Source organism: Montipora foliosa, chromosome 4, assembly GCF_036669935.1.
Source record: "Montipora foliosa isolate CH-2021 chromosome 4, ASM3666993v2, whole genome shotgun sequence".
Classification (NCBI taxonomy): domain Eukaryota; kingdom Metazoa; phylum Cnidaria; class Anthozoa; order Scleractinia; family Acroporidae; genus Montipora; species Montipora foliosa.
Window position 1 is genome coordinate 25388703 of NC_090872.1, and position 18112 is coordinate 25406814.

The 18112-nt window shown below is 38.9% G+C and overlaps 1 protein-coding gene across 5 annotated transcripts; it reads left to right on the forward strand.

Moving 5' to 3' along the window:
* Nucleotides 1–10015: 10015 nt before the first annotated feature.
* On the forward strand, nucleotides 10016–18101 carry LOC137999127 (somatostatin receptor type 2-like). 5 transcript variants are annotated; one of them, XM_068844968.1, is made up of 2 exons: nucleotides 10016–10101; nucleotides 15951–18101. In XM_068844968.1, exon 2 carries the CDS (start codon nucleotides 15984–15986, stop codon nucleotides 16962–16964), a length of 981 nt encoding a protein of 326 aa, XP_068701069.1. In that variant the 5' UTR covers nucleotides 10016–10101; nucleotides 15951–15983; the 3' UTR covers nucleotides 16965–18101. The 5 variants fall into 5 exon arrangements, with proteins under 5 accessions (XP_068701069.1, XP_068701072.1, XP_068701071.1 ...); XM_068844971.1 differs by lacking the exon at nucleotides 10016–10101 and adding an exon at nucleotides 11029–11095; XM_068844970.1 differs by lacking the exon at nucleotides 10016–10101 and adding an exon at nucleotides 12373–13037.
* The last annotated feature ends 11 nt before the right edge of the window (nucleotides 18102–18112 follow it).

An 18112-nucleotide genomic window follows, 5' to 3' on the forward strand; every position in this document is an offset into this window, starting at 1 on the left:
CAATCCTACCCAAGTGAATATGCAAGATGTTACATGATCTACTTTTTCAACTCTTGAAAAGAGAATATCAGAAACACAATATGCTAATGACAACACCCATATTGCAGCCACCAAAACAACCCTTAATTTTGAAGTCAGCAGATTTGCTTTTAAAGGTAATACAACAGCTATGAATCTACTGATAGAAATTGCCACTAAGCTTAGAATGGAGACTGACTGTGAGACCATTCGGCTATAAACTCCAATTTGACACCCGATGGTTGCCAGAGGACCTTGTATGACACTTCCTGTACTTGTTATTATCTCATCTGTGAGGTACAAGGGCCAGGTGGTTATACTGCATATCAAATCGGAGACCGTCATATTGACGTAATAATAGTTAGTGCTTGTTCTGAGTCTCGGAGTCCTGTACACTGCTGTTATCACCAGAGTATTGCCGATAAACGCCGCAATGCTTATGATGCCCATAGTTGTGGTGATAAACGCTGAAAAATAGATGCAGGTCACGTGCCCACGATCTCTGATGTTAGATGAGTTGTTCATGATGCGATATCCGGAGGATTCTAGCAAGAACTTTGGGTTTCCTAGGGAGATATGAGTAAAATGGTAAACAAAGATAACTATTATCAGGAGTACCCAACGGATCCGCTCCTCAAAATATCCGCTCCTCAGGCTAAGAATTTGCTGGCTGGTTACTAAATAATGGATGAGAAACTCTAGCTGGGAATTGTACCGAAACATTTTTCTTGCTGTGGTCGACCCTTTGAATACCGAAGCTGGCTAGTAAAAAAAAATTCACTTCCCTTCTGGCTTCCTGCGGCTTTTGAAATTGTGCTCTGGTTAATTTTGGCTGGAGAAGTAAAATGACACCTAATCAGGAAAGTTCAAAGAACATAGCGCTGGCTGTGAGTGATAACTAAGGTGCACCGCAGGCTAGTGCAAAGTCGAGGGCGTGTATAAAATTGTCACTAAATTGATAGAAATTTGAAAGTGAAAAAAGGCGTGTGAAAATGTTAACTGAATGCTTTAGTCATTAAAACGCTGTCAGCAAACAATGCAATTTCTTTTTTAAACATCCCTGTCTTTTGTTATGGTGTCAATGTTGGGATTTAGACAGACAACTCATTTTATTTATTGCGCGAGGATATTCCATCTCAGAAGTGGCGGTTATCGTCGCGGTCGTTGTTTTGTGCCTCTAGTTTGGGTGATGCAACTAAATTTTTACGGGTTTTGGACAATTTTTGCTACATCCAAACTCTGCTGATTTCTAGGTAAGTAATCTTTTCATCTATGTCCTTGCTTTTATGTGAATGTCTTTTTGCAGGTTTTGATAAGTTTCTTTATGGACCGTCTCAACTGTCTTTTGTATTTTGTGAACCATCTTTAGTGCATCCTTCAGTCAGCAGCGGGCAGGGTCATTGTTCCAGTAGCCTGGTTAAGAGATCATCATAAAAGTATGTCCAGCTGGTAAGAACGCCTTTTGATTTTATCATATTGATCATGTTGATCTCGACAAGAAACACTTTTGTTTGACTGTAGCACATAAGGTCTTTTCCTTTCAGTCATTTCGTTTCGACAAAATGCCAGCAGCAAATAGAATGGTAAACGGAGTAATATGTGTAGTTCCATATTCGCGAAAATATAGCCCTCGCGTTCGTGTCTTGATTTCCAGAAATATCGGCTCTTCTAAGAAAATCGAAGCGAACCGTTCTCGCAGCTAAAATCACCCCAAATAGATGTGGTTAGTCTTGTTACTTATCTGCTATATACGATCAGTTAGAATGGAAAATAATAATAAAAAAAAAAAGAACATTTGCCTAATCAGAGCGATTTTTCTTCTGAAGTGTTTTGCTGGCATCATTCTGGACAACCATTCTGACATAAGGCGTGTCTTTCGATTGACCTCAGATGTTTTTGTCTGTTTGGTGTATTGTTTTAACAGATACATCTAGGCACACTTCGGGATTAGAACTGCCTAAGTATCAAAGCCTTTTGAACCCTTGTTTTCTCTCGCTTGCCTTTTCTTTTACAAGGAGCCTGTTCACATGCTAATCGTCAATCTCTGGCACAACACCCTTGAAAACTTGTTATTTATTAATTAGGATGAAGTGTTGCAAGGATGTTTGTTATTTGATATTTGTATGTTATATCTACAGAATATTTGTATGCTATTCTTAGTTTGCGAAATGAAGTCTAACTCGGACAAATTGGAACGAGCCATAACTGAAAGAACCATAAAAGTACTTTTTGCGTTACTATTGCAAAAGCAGATTTTCTGGTCCTGAAGAGGCAAAATTCATGTTCTATTTCCAGTATTTCCCAGCAGTCAAGAATTTGCGAGAAGTTCCTTTTATACCCAAAGGGAGCAAACGAGTTCATAAGGCGAAACGAGTGTCTTAGTCTTCGATAATGCTACTATGTTGTTGCTGGATGGACAGAGTTAGATGTCGGTGCGAGTACAGTAATCAATACGCTCAAATGGCAACGGAAAGGAACGGCCGGCAGCCGGATAGTTTTTCGGAGGGGGATGATACGTTATATAACAAAATTTGTTCCGGAAGAGAAAATATTAAACTGAGGTACTACTGACAAAATGTGGCCCAGGTCAATACTGGAAAAAATAGACTATTAAAGGCTGTGTTTTCACTAGTGTGTAATATTTACTAGCTGAAAATTCTTTCTAGTGTGAAATTTGCTTTCACTGTGAAATTGAGCCTGGAATATAGTCCGCTTCTCCCCTCAAGATAGCCGTTGCAGGTTTCAAAACTGGTCGGGGACGAGCCGTGTTGAACGATTTCTCTTGAATTCAATCTCGCTATATTTATGCAGAAGAGACTGCACCTTAGGTCTGTTCAGAAAAGGAGGAGGCGATGAAATGTTGCTGATCATGTTGCCGACGGGCAAACACAATTTATTGCCATATTTTTAAAGCGTGAGAACACACCAGCTTATCCCATCGGTTCCTGGTTGAGGAACTGGGAAATGTAACAAAAAAAGGAATTGTATTTTGAAATAAGTGGAGAGCCGGATCGTTAGCTTGTTTGCATGGCTCTTTGATTGACAGATTTTGACAGGTAACTGTCACTATGCGCAACGCGTTTGGGTTCGCTATTCAGCAGGACCAAATTATCATTTCATGAGGTAGTATGCGTGAATTTCCGGTTATAAAGGTAACATTTTTTTTTCTGGAGAAAACAGCTTGCATTTTTCACTCGTTAAACATAACACAATTTGTCTTGACTGTATTCCCCGACTCTTGTTTCGGCTTTTTGTGGTCAAAGTTGTCCCAGGAGTGCCCCCCCTTCCCCCGGGGTTTCACCCTGTCCAAGTGATAGTGTTCGTAACCAGCATGACAACGATGTATTTCAAAAGGTGACGCAGCTCAAACAAGCAGTTGCTAATTTTATTTCATTTATAATAAAAAATTACTGTCACGGCCTTAAGTTAATTTTCAAGAACATTTTGTTTATCAATTAAAATAAAAAATATTAAATTTATGCCTTAAAACTGAAAAGCGTTACTAGACACTTACATTTCAAACACAGCTCATTAATAATGAGAAATTAATCTGTTATCATAGAATTTTTATTTGCAGTACGGAATCCTTGCTCGTTTCCTGTTTGAAGAGCTCCATCCAACACGGTTACCTTTACCTTGCAGAAGTTAGAGGGTTTTTTTGTATTTTTGGACATTAACAGTATTATCTATTTGGTAATGACAGTTTTCTTAATTTTACAACTGTTTGTGAAACGCCCTATTCAAATACTTTATTGGGGTCTCAAGGTTGGAGTGGAAAAACACTTTTGCTGAAATTGACTTTACGGGTTTAGCAAAGCTTTTGCGGTGATTGCCAGTTATGGCTTTTGCTGTGAACAGTTGTCTTTTATCCTGTAAATCTTTCGCATCAATTGCTTCCCGGTTATGTAAGATGTGTGGAGTTAAACTTAAAAAAGGACTTTTGCTGAAATTGTCTTTACAGGTTTAGCAAAGCTTTTGCGGTGATTGCCAGTTATGGCTTTTGCTGTGAACAGTTGTCTTTTATCCTGTAAATCTTTCGCAGCGATTGCTTCCCGGTTATGTAAGATTTCAGTGGTGGAGTTGGACTTACAAAAGGGACCTTTGCTGAAATTGTCTTTACAGGTTTAGCAAAGCTTTTGCGGTGATTGCCAGTTATGGCTTTTGCTGTGAACAGTTGTCTTTTATCCTGTAAAGCTTTCGCAGCGATTGCTTCCCGGTTATGTGAGATTTAAGTGGTGGAGTTGGACTTACAAAAAGGACTTTTGCTGAAATTGTCTTTACAGGTTTAGCAAAGCTTTTGCGGTGATTGCCAGTTATGGCTTTTGCTGTGAACAGTTGTCTTTTATCCTGTAAATCTTTCGCAGCGATTGCTTCCCGGTTATGTAAGATTTAAGTGGTGGAGTTGGACTTACAAAAGGGACCTTTGCTGAAATTGTCTTTACAGGTTTAGCAAAGCTTTTGCGGTGATTGCCAGGTATGGCTTTTGCTGTGAACAGTTGTCTTTTATCCTGTAAAGCTTTCGCAGCGATTGCTTCCCGGTTATGTAAGATTTAAGTGGTGGAGTTGGACTTACAAAAAGGACTTTTGCTGAAATTGTCTTTACAGGTTTAGCAAAGCTTTTGCGGTGATTGCCAGGTATGGCTTTTGCTGTGAACAGTTGTCTTTTATCCTGTAAAGCTTTCGCAGCGATTGCTTCCCGGTTATGTAAGATTTAAGTGGTGGAGTTGGACTTACAAAAGGGACCTTTGCTGAAATTGTCTTTACAGGTTTAGCAAAGCTTTTGCGGTGATTGCCAGTTATGGCTTTTGCTGTGAACAGTTGTCTTTTATCCTGTAAAGCTTTCGCAGCGATTGCTTCCCGGTTATGTAAGATTTCAGTGGTGGAGTTGGACTTACAAAAAGGACTTTTGCTGAAATTGTCTTTACAGGTTTAGCAAAGCTTTTGCGGTGATTGCCAGTTATGGCTTTTGCTGTGAACAGTTGTCTTTTATCCTGTAAAGCTTTCGCAGCAATTGCTTCCCGGTTATGTAAGATGTGTGGAGTTGGACTTAAAAAAGGACTTTTGCTGAAATTGTCTTTACAGGTTTAGCAAAGCTTTTGCGGTGATTGCCAGTTATGGCTTTTGCTGTGAACAGTTGTCTTTTATCCTGTAAAGCTTTCGCAGCGATTGCTTCCCGGTTATGTAAGATTTAAGTGGTGGAGTTGGACTTACAAAAGGGACCTTTGCTGAAATTGTCTTTACAGGTTTAGCAAAGCTTTTGCGGTGATTGCCAGTTATGGCTTTTGCTGTGAACAGTTGTCTTTTATCCTGTAAAGCTTTCGCAGCGATTGCTTCCCGGTTATGTAAGATTTCAGTGGTGGAGTTGGACTTACAAAAAGGACTTTTGCTGAAATTGTCTTTACAGGTTTAGCAAAGCTTTTGCGGTGATTGCCAGTTATGGCTTTTGCTGTGAACAGTTGTCTTTTATCCTGTAAAGCTTTCGCAGCAATTGCTTCCCGGTTATGTAAGATGTGTGGAGTTGGACTTAAAAAAGGACTTTTGCTGAAATTGTCTTTACAGGTTTAGCAAAGCTTTTGCGGTGATTGCCAGTTATGGCTTTTGCTGTGAACAGTTGTCTTTTATCCTGTAAAGCTTTCGCAGCGATTGCTTCCCGGTTATGTAAGATTTAAGTGGTGGAGTTGGACTTACAAAAGGGACCTTTGCTGAAATTGTCTTTACAGGTTTAGCAAAGCTTTTGCGGTGATTGCCAGTTATGGCTTTTGCTGTGAACAGTTGTCTTTTATCCTGTAAAGCTTTCGCAGCAATTGCTTCCCGGTTATGTAAGATGTGTGGAGTTGGACTTAAAAAAGGACTTTTGCTGAAATTGTCTTTACAGGTTTAGCAAAGCTTTTGCGGTGATTGCCAGTTATGGCTTTTGCTGTGAACAGTTGTCTTTTATCCTGTAAAGCTTTCGAAGCGATTGCTTCCCGGTTATGTAAGATTTAAGTGGTGGAGTTGGACTTACAAAAGGGACCTTTGCTGAAATTGTCTTTACAGGTTTAGCAAAGCTTTTGCGGTGATTGCCAGTTATGGCTTTTGCTGTGAACAGTTGTCTTTTATCCTGTAAAGCTTTCGCAGCGATTGCTTCCCGGTTATGTAAGATTTAAGTGGTGGAGTTGGACTTACAAAAAGGACTTTTGCTGAAATTGTCTTTACAGGTTTAGCAAAGCTTTTGCGGTGATTGCCAGTTATGGCTTTTGCTGTGAACAGTTGTCTTTTATCCTGTAAAGCTTTCGCAGCGATTGCTTCCCGGTTATGTAAGATTTAAGTGGTGGAGTTGGACTTACAAAAGGGACCTTTGCTGAAATTGTCTTTACAGGTTTAGCAAAGCTTTTGCGGTGATTGCCAGTTATGGCTTTTGCTGTGAACAGTTGTCTTTTATCCTGTAAAGCTTTCGCAGCGATTGCTTCCCGGTTATGTAAGATTTAAGAGGTGGAGTTGGACTTACAAAAAGGACTTTTGCTGAAATTGTCTTTACAGGTTTAGCAAAGCTTTTGTGGTGATTGCCAGTTATGGCTTTTGCTGTGAACAGTTGTCTTTTATCCTGTAAAGCTTTCGCAGCGATTGCTTCCCGGTTATGTAAGATTTAAGTGGTGGAGTTGGACTTAAAAAAGGACTATTGCTGAAATTGTCTTTACAGGTTTAGCAAAGCTTTTGTGGTGATTGCCAGGTATGGCTTTTGCTCTGAACAGTTGTCTTTTATCCTGTAAAGCTTTCGCAGCGATTGCCCTTCGGTTATCCCCATTGACGAGTAAAATCGTCTGGCGTTAGACAGAGTAAAATCTATAAGTGCCATTTGGCACTATCGGGGCTGAAAGGGTTAAGTGTGGGGTTGGACATAAAAAATGGAGTTTTTGTCTTTACAGGTTTAGCAAAGCTTTTGCGGTAATTGCTGTGAACAGTTCTCTTTTATCTTTTGAAGCCTTTGCAGCGATTGTGACTTTTGAGCGATTACGGCCTAGAGTTTGGCTGCATAGATAGTAAATCCGCGTTGGCGGGTAATAATTATGCAGTTATAATAATGTAGTAATCTATGGTTGTATTTTTAGATATGAAAAGCCATAACAAAGGCTACATGGATCCTCATCTGAATATGAAGAGGAGTCGGTATGCAGAAAAGGAAAGTGACAGGTATCCCGGCGATTGACCGTAAAGTTCTTTTTTCTATATGGTGTGCTTTCCCGGGAAATGATATCTACAGCACACCATAAATATTTTTCATCGTCAAGGATTCGTAGACCATGATCATGACTTCCCGGCATTTGCTTTCTGCTGCACCGCATAACTATTCTTCATCATTATCTGTAAACTGTGCTTTCCTAACATGTTATGTCTTCAGCACCGCATAATTGTTTCTGGTCGCTAGGAAAGACTCTGCCTTCGCGCAATTAGGTTCCGTCTGCATCGCAGAACTGTTATTCACCGTCGAGGATAGACTGTGCCCTCTTGTCATTTCATTTGGTCAGCATTGCAAAACTGTTCATTATCGTCAATGATAGCCTTCCCGGCATTTGATTTTTTCTGCACCGCGTAATTGGTTTTCATCATTGAGTAAAGACTGTACCTTTTCCCTATTTGATTTCTTCTGCACCGAATATTGGTTTTTCATCACTCAAGTGTAAACTGTGATTTCCCACGATTTCATTTCTTATGCACCGCATAATTCTTCATCTTCAAGGAAAGACTGCGACATCTGTGACATTCTTGGCATTTGAGTCCGTAAGCACCGCATCGTTGTTCTTAGTTCATCATGAACGATAGCTTGTGTCTTTCTGACATTTGTTTCCATCTGTATCACTTATGGTTCTTCATCATGAAGGATAGACGTTCCGTGCTTTTTCGGTATATGATTTCCTATACACCAAATTTTATTTATATATCATAATTAATAGACTTTGCGTTCTTGGCGTGGAGTTTCTACAGCTACTGGGAGGGCGTGTCTTCGAGGTATCTGATTGGCGCTGGATAGACAATGCTTTTGTTCTATTTCATTTCGGCTTAAATAATATCATTGTTTTGGATACTGGAATGCGCCTTGCGGTCACTTGATTTTGTCCGTACTGGATAGTGAGTTGTGCACAATGTTCATCGAAATTTTCGTTGCTTTCTAATGATAGCAGAACGCGAAATTTTAGATAAAGTTCAGAATTATGAGCTTTTGGAGGGGAGGTGGGGTAGAAGAAGAGTAAGTACGCGTTAAACGTTTGGCGAATGTGCTCTCCAGACATTCTCTTGATGAACCCAATCTCGTTACCAGTGTTTGGAACCCTGGAAACGTGGTTGTTTGTGGGTCCTGGTGTCAGTCTTAAGTTTGCGTTCAAATCAAGTAAGCCAACTCTAAATTTATTTTTTCCGATCTCACAACTTTGCTCTCATTTGGATTGAAGTAAAGACGATTTATATTTTCCACAGACTAGTAAGAGAGTAGAAATGTTATTTTTATCCCGCGTTAATGTACACCGAAGTCATAAGCAAAGAAAATGGCTCAAACACCACCAAGCTTTCGTTGAGTTATTTTTTTTGTATCACCTGGATAAAATGGCTCAATTTACTTTCCTGGCTGGCTAAATGTTGGTTATTTTTTTGGCTGGCAAAAAAGGGGAGAAAGAGACATTCCTGGCTGGGGAAATGCCTTTTTGGTAAATATCCTGGCTGGGAAAAGCTCTTAAAGTAAAGATCCTGGCTGGAAATTGTATTTTAAATTCTAGCTCTAGCTGGCTTTGGGGAGCGGATATAATTTTGCCACAGAAGTTAATAATCAACCAAAAAACAATTAGTGACTGTTGAAATATTACTGGAGGCGATATCCAATCACTTTATAAATTTTTGTCGTTGGGTACTCCTGTATTATAATAACGACAGGCATCAGTAATGATAACTTTAGTACTTTTTGTACACCGGTTGGTCAAAAAAAAGGGCAAAAGAAGCGAAAATCATATGGTGCCTCGAAGAAAAGGGAACATGAAACGAGAAAGAGTACCTGCCTTTTGCAATCTTCAGAAGGTAGTTCTTTTCCCACCTTTCCAAATAGCCCAGGTGGCCCTAAACCAAGGTAACGACAACTTTGTCTACTAAAAAAGAACCACTATGTCAGGACATTCTACAGCTAAAAAATATAAACAAAATTTCCGCCATCCGGATTTGAAAATCTTTCTTTCACCTCGGCCTTTTATCAGATCTGCAAATTAGCTTCTTATTGTGCTTATAGCTGTGGTAGCTAAGTGCTCAACTAAACCAATATGCAGATTAGGCTCTCAAAAACCTGAAAAGAGTTCAGTTCAATGTGGTGATGGTCAGTTATCCTTACAACAACATGTTCTGTAGTGCTGGGTTGTCCTAGAGAAAACGTCGAGAATTGCAATAACTAAAACACCATAGCAAACGCATTAGGATGAATGTATATATTTTGTTTACTGTTACTAAATGGGAAAAAGGCCGGAAATCTAATTTCGATCGTGCGTCGAATGACAGTTGAGCACAAAACATTTGCCTCAATATTGATTTGCATTATATTTACCTATCCTTAAAATCTTCAAGAAAAGCCTTTTTTTTTAACTTACGGCAAGGGTTAGAGAAATGGCGATGCAATTGAAATAACAATCTCCACAAAGAAATTCTCTTCTCCGGTGTTATTTCTTTAGTTTAAAAACGGGTCAAAAAGAAATAAATGTCCTTGAGTTTTTTTTAATTTTAACTCTATATCACTCATATATTCGTGGAAAAAAGGGGTGTGACAATCTGGTGTCAGTGTTAATTGTCATATTTGCCAAATCCCATGGCAGGTTGACATGTCCAAACTATCTTCCAATTTTGGGTCCTTTAAAAAACACGTTTATTCTAACACAGATAGATTAGCTTCCTAAGAAACAATTAAAAACAAACAAACAAAAAAAACACCATCACGTTCATCATATAACAATCGATAAGTTTTCTGTTGTCCACGAATCTTTATCATTTTCTTGTGGATAATATTACGAACATTATTTGCACAGTACATAAGTTGAAGTTGGAGCTCAGGATTCCTCTCCTGAAACATCGATCAAGGTAAATGCCCTTTAAAAAGTTTGTTTGGAGAATTTTTCGGCCGTATTAGAGAGAGGGATCTATTTCCTTGTATCCTTTTAAATTTCAACATTCGCAGATTATTGAGATTATTGAGTCAACGCGCTAGCCGTCTCGATCCATGATGACGTATGGATATTCGAAAAACTTCATTAATTGATGGCCTATCATTCAGCTCTGCATGCCTCGTCCAAAACCTTATTGCAATTCTTATCTCTTTACCGAACAACCTTTTTTCTCACATTAACAATCAGATATCGACTTGTGCCGGATATCATAAAAAAGAATTTTCCAGCACCGTGCTCGGAAAATTGGAAGCCGGATTTATGGCCAAACATGGTGAAGGCGACGAGCTTTCACAAAGTAATATAGCTTACAGAAAACTGCATGCTTTAAAATTTCAATCTGTGTTTCTTTAAAAAGCCTAACTAAAGTCAATGGTTGCAGAACTGAGCTAACTTAATCGAAATTTGCGGCTGAGTCTTCGAACGCCGATGTCGACGGATGTTTCGCTCTCCAAACATTTATTCTTTAATGTCAATCTTGGATACAAATGGAGCACATTTTGCTCATGAATTTAATTAAAACAGTCGACAATAATAAACGAGATCATGTTTTGCAAAGGACAAGCTGCTAAATGAACTAAAGGACCTACAAGAATTGCTCAAAAAGTTAGTGTGTTACTCGTCAAAATTATCATTGTTATTTACTACAGATGACACTCACCAAAAGAGAAATTCATGAATGAAATGGCGTGCTCTAAATTAAATTCAAAATTATAGATATATCTGATTTGGGTGTCATCCTTTAGCTTCCACTGACGTTGCCATAGCAACCAGATAGAACTAAACGAAACACGCTGTTATCAGCTTCATGTCTGAAAAGAGATTATGATCCTTTTCGTCCAACATCAATTTGTTGTTGCTAAACACACTGCTTAATAGAGAACAAATCTCCAGCCAACTTAAAGTGATCCGTAAGTGCCAAGTTATTTCTTATTCTTGAATCAGTAAGGGCCGATTTACACGGTACGACTTTGTCGCATGCGACAACGGCTTACGACAGGCCCACGACATGATTTGCGATTGTTGGGTACGTCAGAAAAAATGTCGTAGCATTTTAAAACATGTTTAAAACGCTGCGACAATCGTAAGTCCATGTCGTAGGCCTGTCGTGAGCTTGTCGCATGCGACAAAATCGTATCGTGTAAATCGGCCCTAAGCCATCCGTTTAACCTCGAACCAAAAAAAAAAGTTGATGAAAACAAATTTGTTGGGCCAATACAGCGTTTTTTCAATGTCAAATTTCTGGCATTGTTCATTTTCTTAGTCATAGCAGTCCATCAAAATTTTGACTTTCTATTTCCGTTTTAATGTTCCGATACACGTCAATGTTCCATTAGCCCACTAGTTCTGAGCTGTGAGGTACTTGTAGAAATTATTTACCCCTTACTTTGCCATCCCGTGGGATCCCGGTAGCTCTGATCCCTTCTGCTTTTTTCACAATGCTACAAGCAATTCTTCAGATAGTCTCAAACTCCATGCACCCATAAATCTAACAGCTTGCTGTACAGGAGTAAATCCTGGTTTTCAGGTTACATCATCGCTCTCACGGTGAGCTCTTATTTCCTTCTATTGCTCGCCCACTATAATTTGTACACTACACCTCTGTCATCTCGGTCTCAAGAGATTGGTTGCAAACTAGCTGTTAATCAAAGGGTCAAGCAATCATCGGCAAGTCTTTAACTTAGGGTGAATGTTCAAACAAGTTCACTTTCAACAATATGGGCGAAGTTTTCTTTAAATTAACAGGATCCGTAGGGATGGAGAACGAACACTAGATTGCCTGGCTCGTGTTGCCGTTACAACGTTATTGGGGACTTAAGATCTAAGGGCCGATTTACACGATACGATTTTGCTACGACATTTTTTCTGACGTCCACAACAATCGTAAAACATGTCGTGGGCCTGTCGTAAGCCATTGTCGCATGCGACAAAGTCGTACCGTGTAAATCGGCCCTACTTTCCCAACTTTGCACTGTCGTAAGTCTTTCGCGATTATTCCATTTCATTGACGTCGCCGCGACAATGAGCCCGGGCGAATAACCAACAAAAATTGGTGCTAGAGTTTTAGCAAAAATAGAGAATGAAATTCACGTTGTTATGCAAACAACCGCAAAAATATGGGCTAAAATGCGTGTAACACGAGCCTCCCGATTGGTTTGCGACGTTGTCGTAGCTGTTGTCGTTTCAGGGAGTTTTAGCAAAGACGACGGCTACGGCTACGGCTACGGCAACGCCACAAAGCAAGAATATTATTGGTTGAAAAAGGAAAAATGCTCGTGCTGCACGTGCAACACGAATTTCCGTGCATTTCTCTGCCGTACTCCACAAAACAACAACGTGAAATCACCAAATTTTAGGTTTTGACGACAACGTGAGCATATAACAATGAAACAGTCATTTTCTGTTTTGACTTTAAAACCGTTCGTACCCAACAAGTTCCAGGATAGTTCGCCTGTATTGTACGAGGTGAACAAGACGGATTAATTCGCGAAATACTTGCGATAGCGCTAAGTTATATTTTGGACTAACGTTTTCGTTGCCGTAGCCGTCGTCTTTGCTAAAACTCCCTTTTAAGCAACCAAAAGGTCGGCGGAAGCGCGAACGTCACCGGAAAACATGATTTCACCATTTTTTGTTGATCTTCCGATTATTGCAACTGGTTTAGGTTGCAAACAGTGTGTGCCAACTGTCACGGAATTAAATTGGCATAGAAGACATTGGTATTCGATGAGAAAAGTGACGTGTGGCCACTTTATCCACATAACCTCAACTAATGAATTTGGCCGTTTCACTGACATCGTCAAGACGACCGCACAGAAATCTATCACAGTGTAAAACGCACGTGCATCACCGGTAAGAGCCATTAATTTGTTAAGGTCCCTGAACTTGTTTATTCGATGTTTTTTTTTTCTGTAGAGTACGCCAAATTGACAAGTGTACTAATCTGCTTGCCGCACGAGAAGAATGATATTCTTCCTCTTTAAACCAGTGCACATGATCATTGTTTTACGGCGTTGGTGTAAGTTTAACTACACTGAACCCGTCATCCGTAAAGGTTGAAATTGAAAACGTGGATAGAATTCAAAGTACTACTAATTAGATGCAGCCTGATATTGGCCAGTCCATGGGTTTTCACAGAGTCCACACTTTTCTAGCTCCAATATTGGACAATTCTATTTAAGCTGGTTCGACTGGTTTCCAAACGTGAAAACCGCTTCTTATTCAAAGGATTCAATGATACCGACTAAAACATGTTTTTAAAACATGAACGGCAGTTGACGGCAGCTGGTAGTACTTTCTACGCTATCACTGGTGACAACAGGAAAATTCAAGTTATCTCCTCTAAAAACATGTGTCAAAATATAGCTAATATAACGGGAATCTAACTAGCCTTTATCAGGTTATATCAATTCTACTTCACAAACTTCCTAAAACATGTAAACACCATAACAAATATCAAAGAAAAGCAAAACATCGAAAGCTTATAGAATCAAGGAGATACAACACAATTCTGTACCTGCAAAATCACGATGATACTAACGTTTCTTTTTTTTTTTTCCAAAATGTTGCTTTGTCCACTGTTTTTCTGATAAATGCAAACGTATAGCTGGATCACAATTGGGTATAACTTCAATACATTTATTCTGATTGGGTCAAGGCTCAACAAATGAAGCTCACTACTTTTCGCGTTCATTATACTGCTCAGATACTAAACTAACTTCAAAATCCGAAGGTTTGTAATCACAAATTTGTTCGTATGAAGAACTGGCGTGTATTAGAATGTCAGGAAAACGTTAGAGGTGTGTTGATCTGTGATCACGAAGCAGAACATTATTAAACATCATATCATTCTAATTGCCTTGTTTTGAAGTTTCCGGCACTATTTGTAATATAAGAGTTGACTCCTGAAGTCCCACGGTATGAAACCATAAGTAATTAAAGAAAGCGATAAACTATGGGCTACACGGTATTGACTAATTGAAAAGAAGAAACCTAAGATAAAGCCTTACTCTCGCCGGTGCACTTAATGTCACAGTTTACTATAACTTTTATCAACAACGTTAAGCATCCAAGGTGATCGCGCCATGAAAGATTGCTGTCAATCGATTAATCCGTCCTGCCTGAATATTTAATGCTTGATGATTGCTTCAAGTGCTGGCCTGCTAATACGATTGACGAATGTGAATTGTAGTTAAGTTTTCGTCTTGGTTGAAAAACTTAATTTTACTTAAATTCAGGGTTTGTTTATTTACGCATCAGTAAGAATTCAAAAAGCAATGAGAGAGCAAGGCTTGTGGGCTGAATAACTCGGAAGCAGTAAGCGGAGAGGGATCGTCAACCAAAGAGCCCGCTTCATATTAATAAGAAAGGGATAAGAGCCTAATATTGCAGAGCCTCAGTTGAAGAACGCCGAAATAATCTGTAAAATTCAGTTGAAATACCGTTAACAAAAACCAAGCGAAAGTAAAGGAGGTTTAGATGAGGCTCTTCTATTTCCTCTTTCGCAAGCTTATTGATTTCTTTTGTGAAGATAAGATCGCCGGTAATCATTGATAGAAAACCATCAATAAGATGTAATCCAAGTTTCAGAGAAGACCATAATTTCGAAGACACAATTGCAAAAAATGGAATGATGACTCACGAAGATCGTTGAAATGCTTATGTATATGATATTCAAGTGGAGTTTACAATAACAAAAGAAAGCTCATTTAAGCTCGTCAAGCGTAAAAATTCCACGTTTTTTTTTTTTTTGCATGTAAGTTAGGGTCTGTTGAAAGGTGGTCGAATCATGCACATATCACAATTTTTCAAAAACGTTATATTGGCAGGTAAACGCATTTAAAGTTCGAAATAAGTAAAAAAAAAGTATTATCTCACTAAAATTGGGCAGACCATTTTTATTTGCCTTGAAGCGCGACTCGTAAACGTGCATTCTGCCTATTCGGTTGACCAGCACGAAATGTCGTGAGAGTTCAAGTGTTTTGTATTCGGCGTTTACATACGCCGTCAAATCAGAGCTAAAATTCGACATTTTGAGAACCAGAAGGACACTGAATACCATAATCCCGGTAAAATTTTGTTTCATTAACTTTATATGTGCGTATTTACGCCTTACCTTGGGAAGAACTAGAGCCAATCACGACTACAAACTTTAAATTATGTAAAAGTAGCAACAAAGAATCGCTACAAGTACTCTTTCTTTGAACGAATTGTTAACAGGCGGAATGACTTGCCTGAAGACGTTGTACACGCTGGCTTATTAACTCAGTTTTTCGTAAGAGACTAAATATTCACATTACCATTAACTGATTGAAATGATTTTATATAGATTTGAAAAAGTTTTATATGTAAACATGAATATTTGCTATTAGATTCCGATCTTTTTATTTGGAGATGTTGTTTCATATAGGGATGACCAGTAACGATTTACCCTTTCAGTAGGTGCTTTATATTTGTTAATTTTAAACATCTTCTCAATAAAGTGTTATATGTTATGCTATATTATGTCATGTTATGTTACGTTACGTTACGTTACGTTATGTCATGTTATGTTATGTTATGTTATGTTATGTTATGTTATGTTAATACGAACCAAACAGTTTTTGGAAATCAATTTAGGGTTATTTCATATTTTTCATGCATTTATATGGATTTCACTACCACCAACAACAATTTGGTCTGGATTCTACAGGTTATCCATGTGACAAATTTTTCTAAAGAAAACTTCACTTATTGAAGCACTTTTTTGTCGCTTTTCGTCAACAGGTGAAAATTCGAGAACTTAATCTCTACGCGATCATGAACGGTTCCTCGCAAGGAAATTATAGCGATGAGCCTGTGTGCCTATTCAATGCTTCAGCATTTTTCATTACGACGTTGTCTTTGATAAGTTTGGCGTCTATTATCGGCAACATCTTTGTCATTTCTGCAGTGTACAGAAAGCCAGTCCTGAGAACAAGTACAAATTATTATTACGTTAATATGGCGGTGTCTGATATTATATTTTGTCTCATGGCTTGGCCATTTTTCTTGACTGGAAAGATATTTATCAGCAAAGGAAGCGTCATCGAAGGTCCTCTAGCCACCTATGCCTGCAAAACGTCATTATATCTGAGGCTAGCATCATATTTAGTTTCAGTTTGCTCCTTGGTATTGATCGCCTTCGACAGATTCGTTGGAATTGTGTATCCTTTCAAGGTTTACTTGCTCTCAAGAAAACTCAGAGTGACTTTGATTTCAGCAACATGGCTTCTCTCACTGTCTTCGTGTTGTCCCATTTTCCTTTTTTCCAGTGAATACAATGACGGTCAAAAGTCATATTGTAGATATTGGTGGGGTGGTGAAAAAGCCGTCATATCTAGCCTCGTTGGAACGAGTTTCGCGACTTTTGTACCACTCGGTGCAATTATCATTTTGTATCAACTTATCATGCGAGTGTTAAAGCAGAACCCCTTCCAGGAAACCAGCCCGCCAGGAATCAACCCTGGATACTGGAGGAACAAGACTTGCAAAAAGACGATGTACTTGTTCATCGTGATCGTTGATGCATTCTTCGTTTGTTGGCTAACGCCCTACGTAACATCAGTTGTAGAAATGTTCGCACCTGAACTTGTTCTCAAAGATCATTGCCACTGGATAGAAGGTCTTAGTTACACTGTATTTCCGTCGCTCAGTACAGTAATGAATCCAGTTATTTTGTTTTCATTGAGTTCTCGGTTTCGAGAAGCGTTGCCCACGTTACTTCCGATTTCTTTCAGTAAGTGGAAGGCGTGCTGTTAATTCCTAATCAGCGTCATTCATCATTTACATGACGGTCAATGAGAAATGATGTGAACTATGAAATTAACGTTCACTGCATTTCAAAAGAAAAGTGCTATGGCCAGTCACAACAGACGCAAACATTCATATGGGCCATAATAGCGCCGAGCAAGTCAAAAATATGATGCCTTTGGCCGAGTTATTGAAATTTGAAATAAGTCTTTCTTTAAAAATGTCGTGATGAATATACATGCAAAAACATATACATTGACTGTTATGCAAGAATGAAATTTCTCGAAAACTTCAATAAAAGATTTAATATTATGTGTCACACACTCGAAACACATTGAACATACTGTTCGATTTAGGGCCTGGCTAAACATAATAGGTAATCCAAGAAATGGTACTGCGAGTTCAAGCTTTCTGAGTCAATTACAGCATACCATACCACGCATCTTATTAACCATTTTCACATTTCCCATAATACACTTTGTTTGCCCCCTAAATTTTGCATAAACCATTGTTTTCAAATGCTCTTGGGAATATGCAGTGTTCCACTGAGGGAAATGTGAAAATGGTCAACTAGAAAACTAGCGATTTTGCTATAGTAGAGTAGGAGATGACAACCTCACGCCATCTGTTACTTACTGATATAAAACTTCCAACCTATATACTCTAACGAATCCTTCAATCTGATTGGCTTGCTACTTAGGCCCGCGCGGAATGTTACATTTAAGTAGTTTGTAGGCAGGACAGTTTCCTTGCGAGTGTTTGAGGATTTAAGTACACTTAGTAGGCAACGGCGACAACGGGTCACCCTTTATCGAGTAACAAATGGCGTGAGGTTGTCAACTCCTCCTTGAACTGTTCTAGTTTTCTAATTGACCTTTCTCGAGCGTTGATCTTGTAGAACCCACTGAATGAGCCCATCACGTAGGAATAAAGATAACAGGTGCAATTTCATGAGCGATTCTTAGTTCCTTTCCAGCAAAACGGTAAGCGAACAAAAGGACTCTTGTAATACTTTTGGATCTCCCGTCAGTGATAAAGCCACTAGACAAAAGAATCGAAACGTTTACCTTTTGAATTATGAGTCGATCAAAACAAAATATCTCCTTCGTTGTGTCACCACGCCAATAAATAAAAGCTTAGCATTGTCTGGGTTTAAT

Coding starts and splice junctions, on each gene's coding strand:
- LOC137999127 (XM_068844968.1), top strand. CDS start 15,984: ATGAACGGTTCCTCGCAAGGAAATTATAGCGATGAGCCTGTGTGCCTA.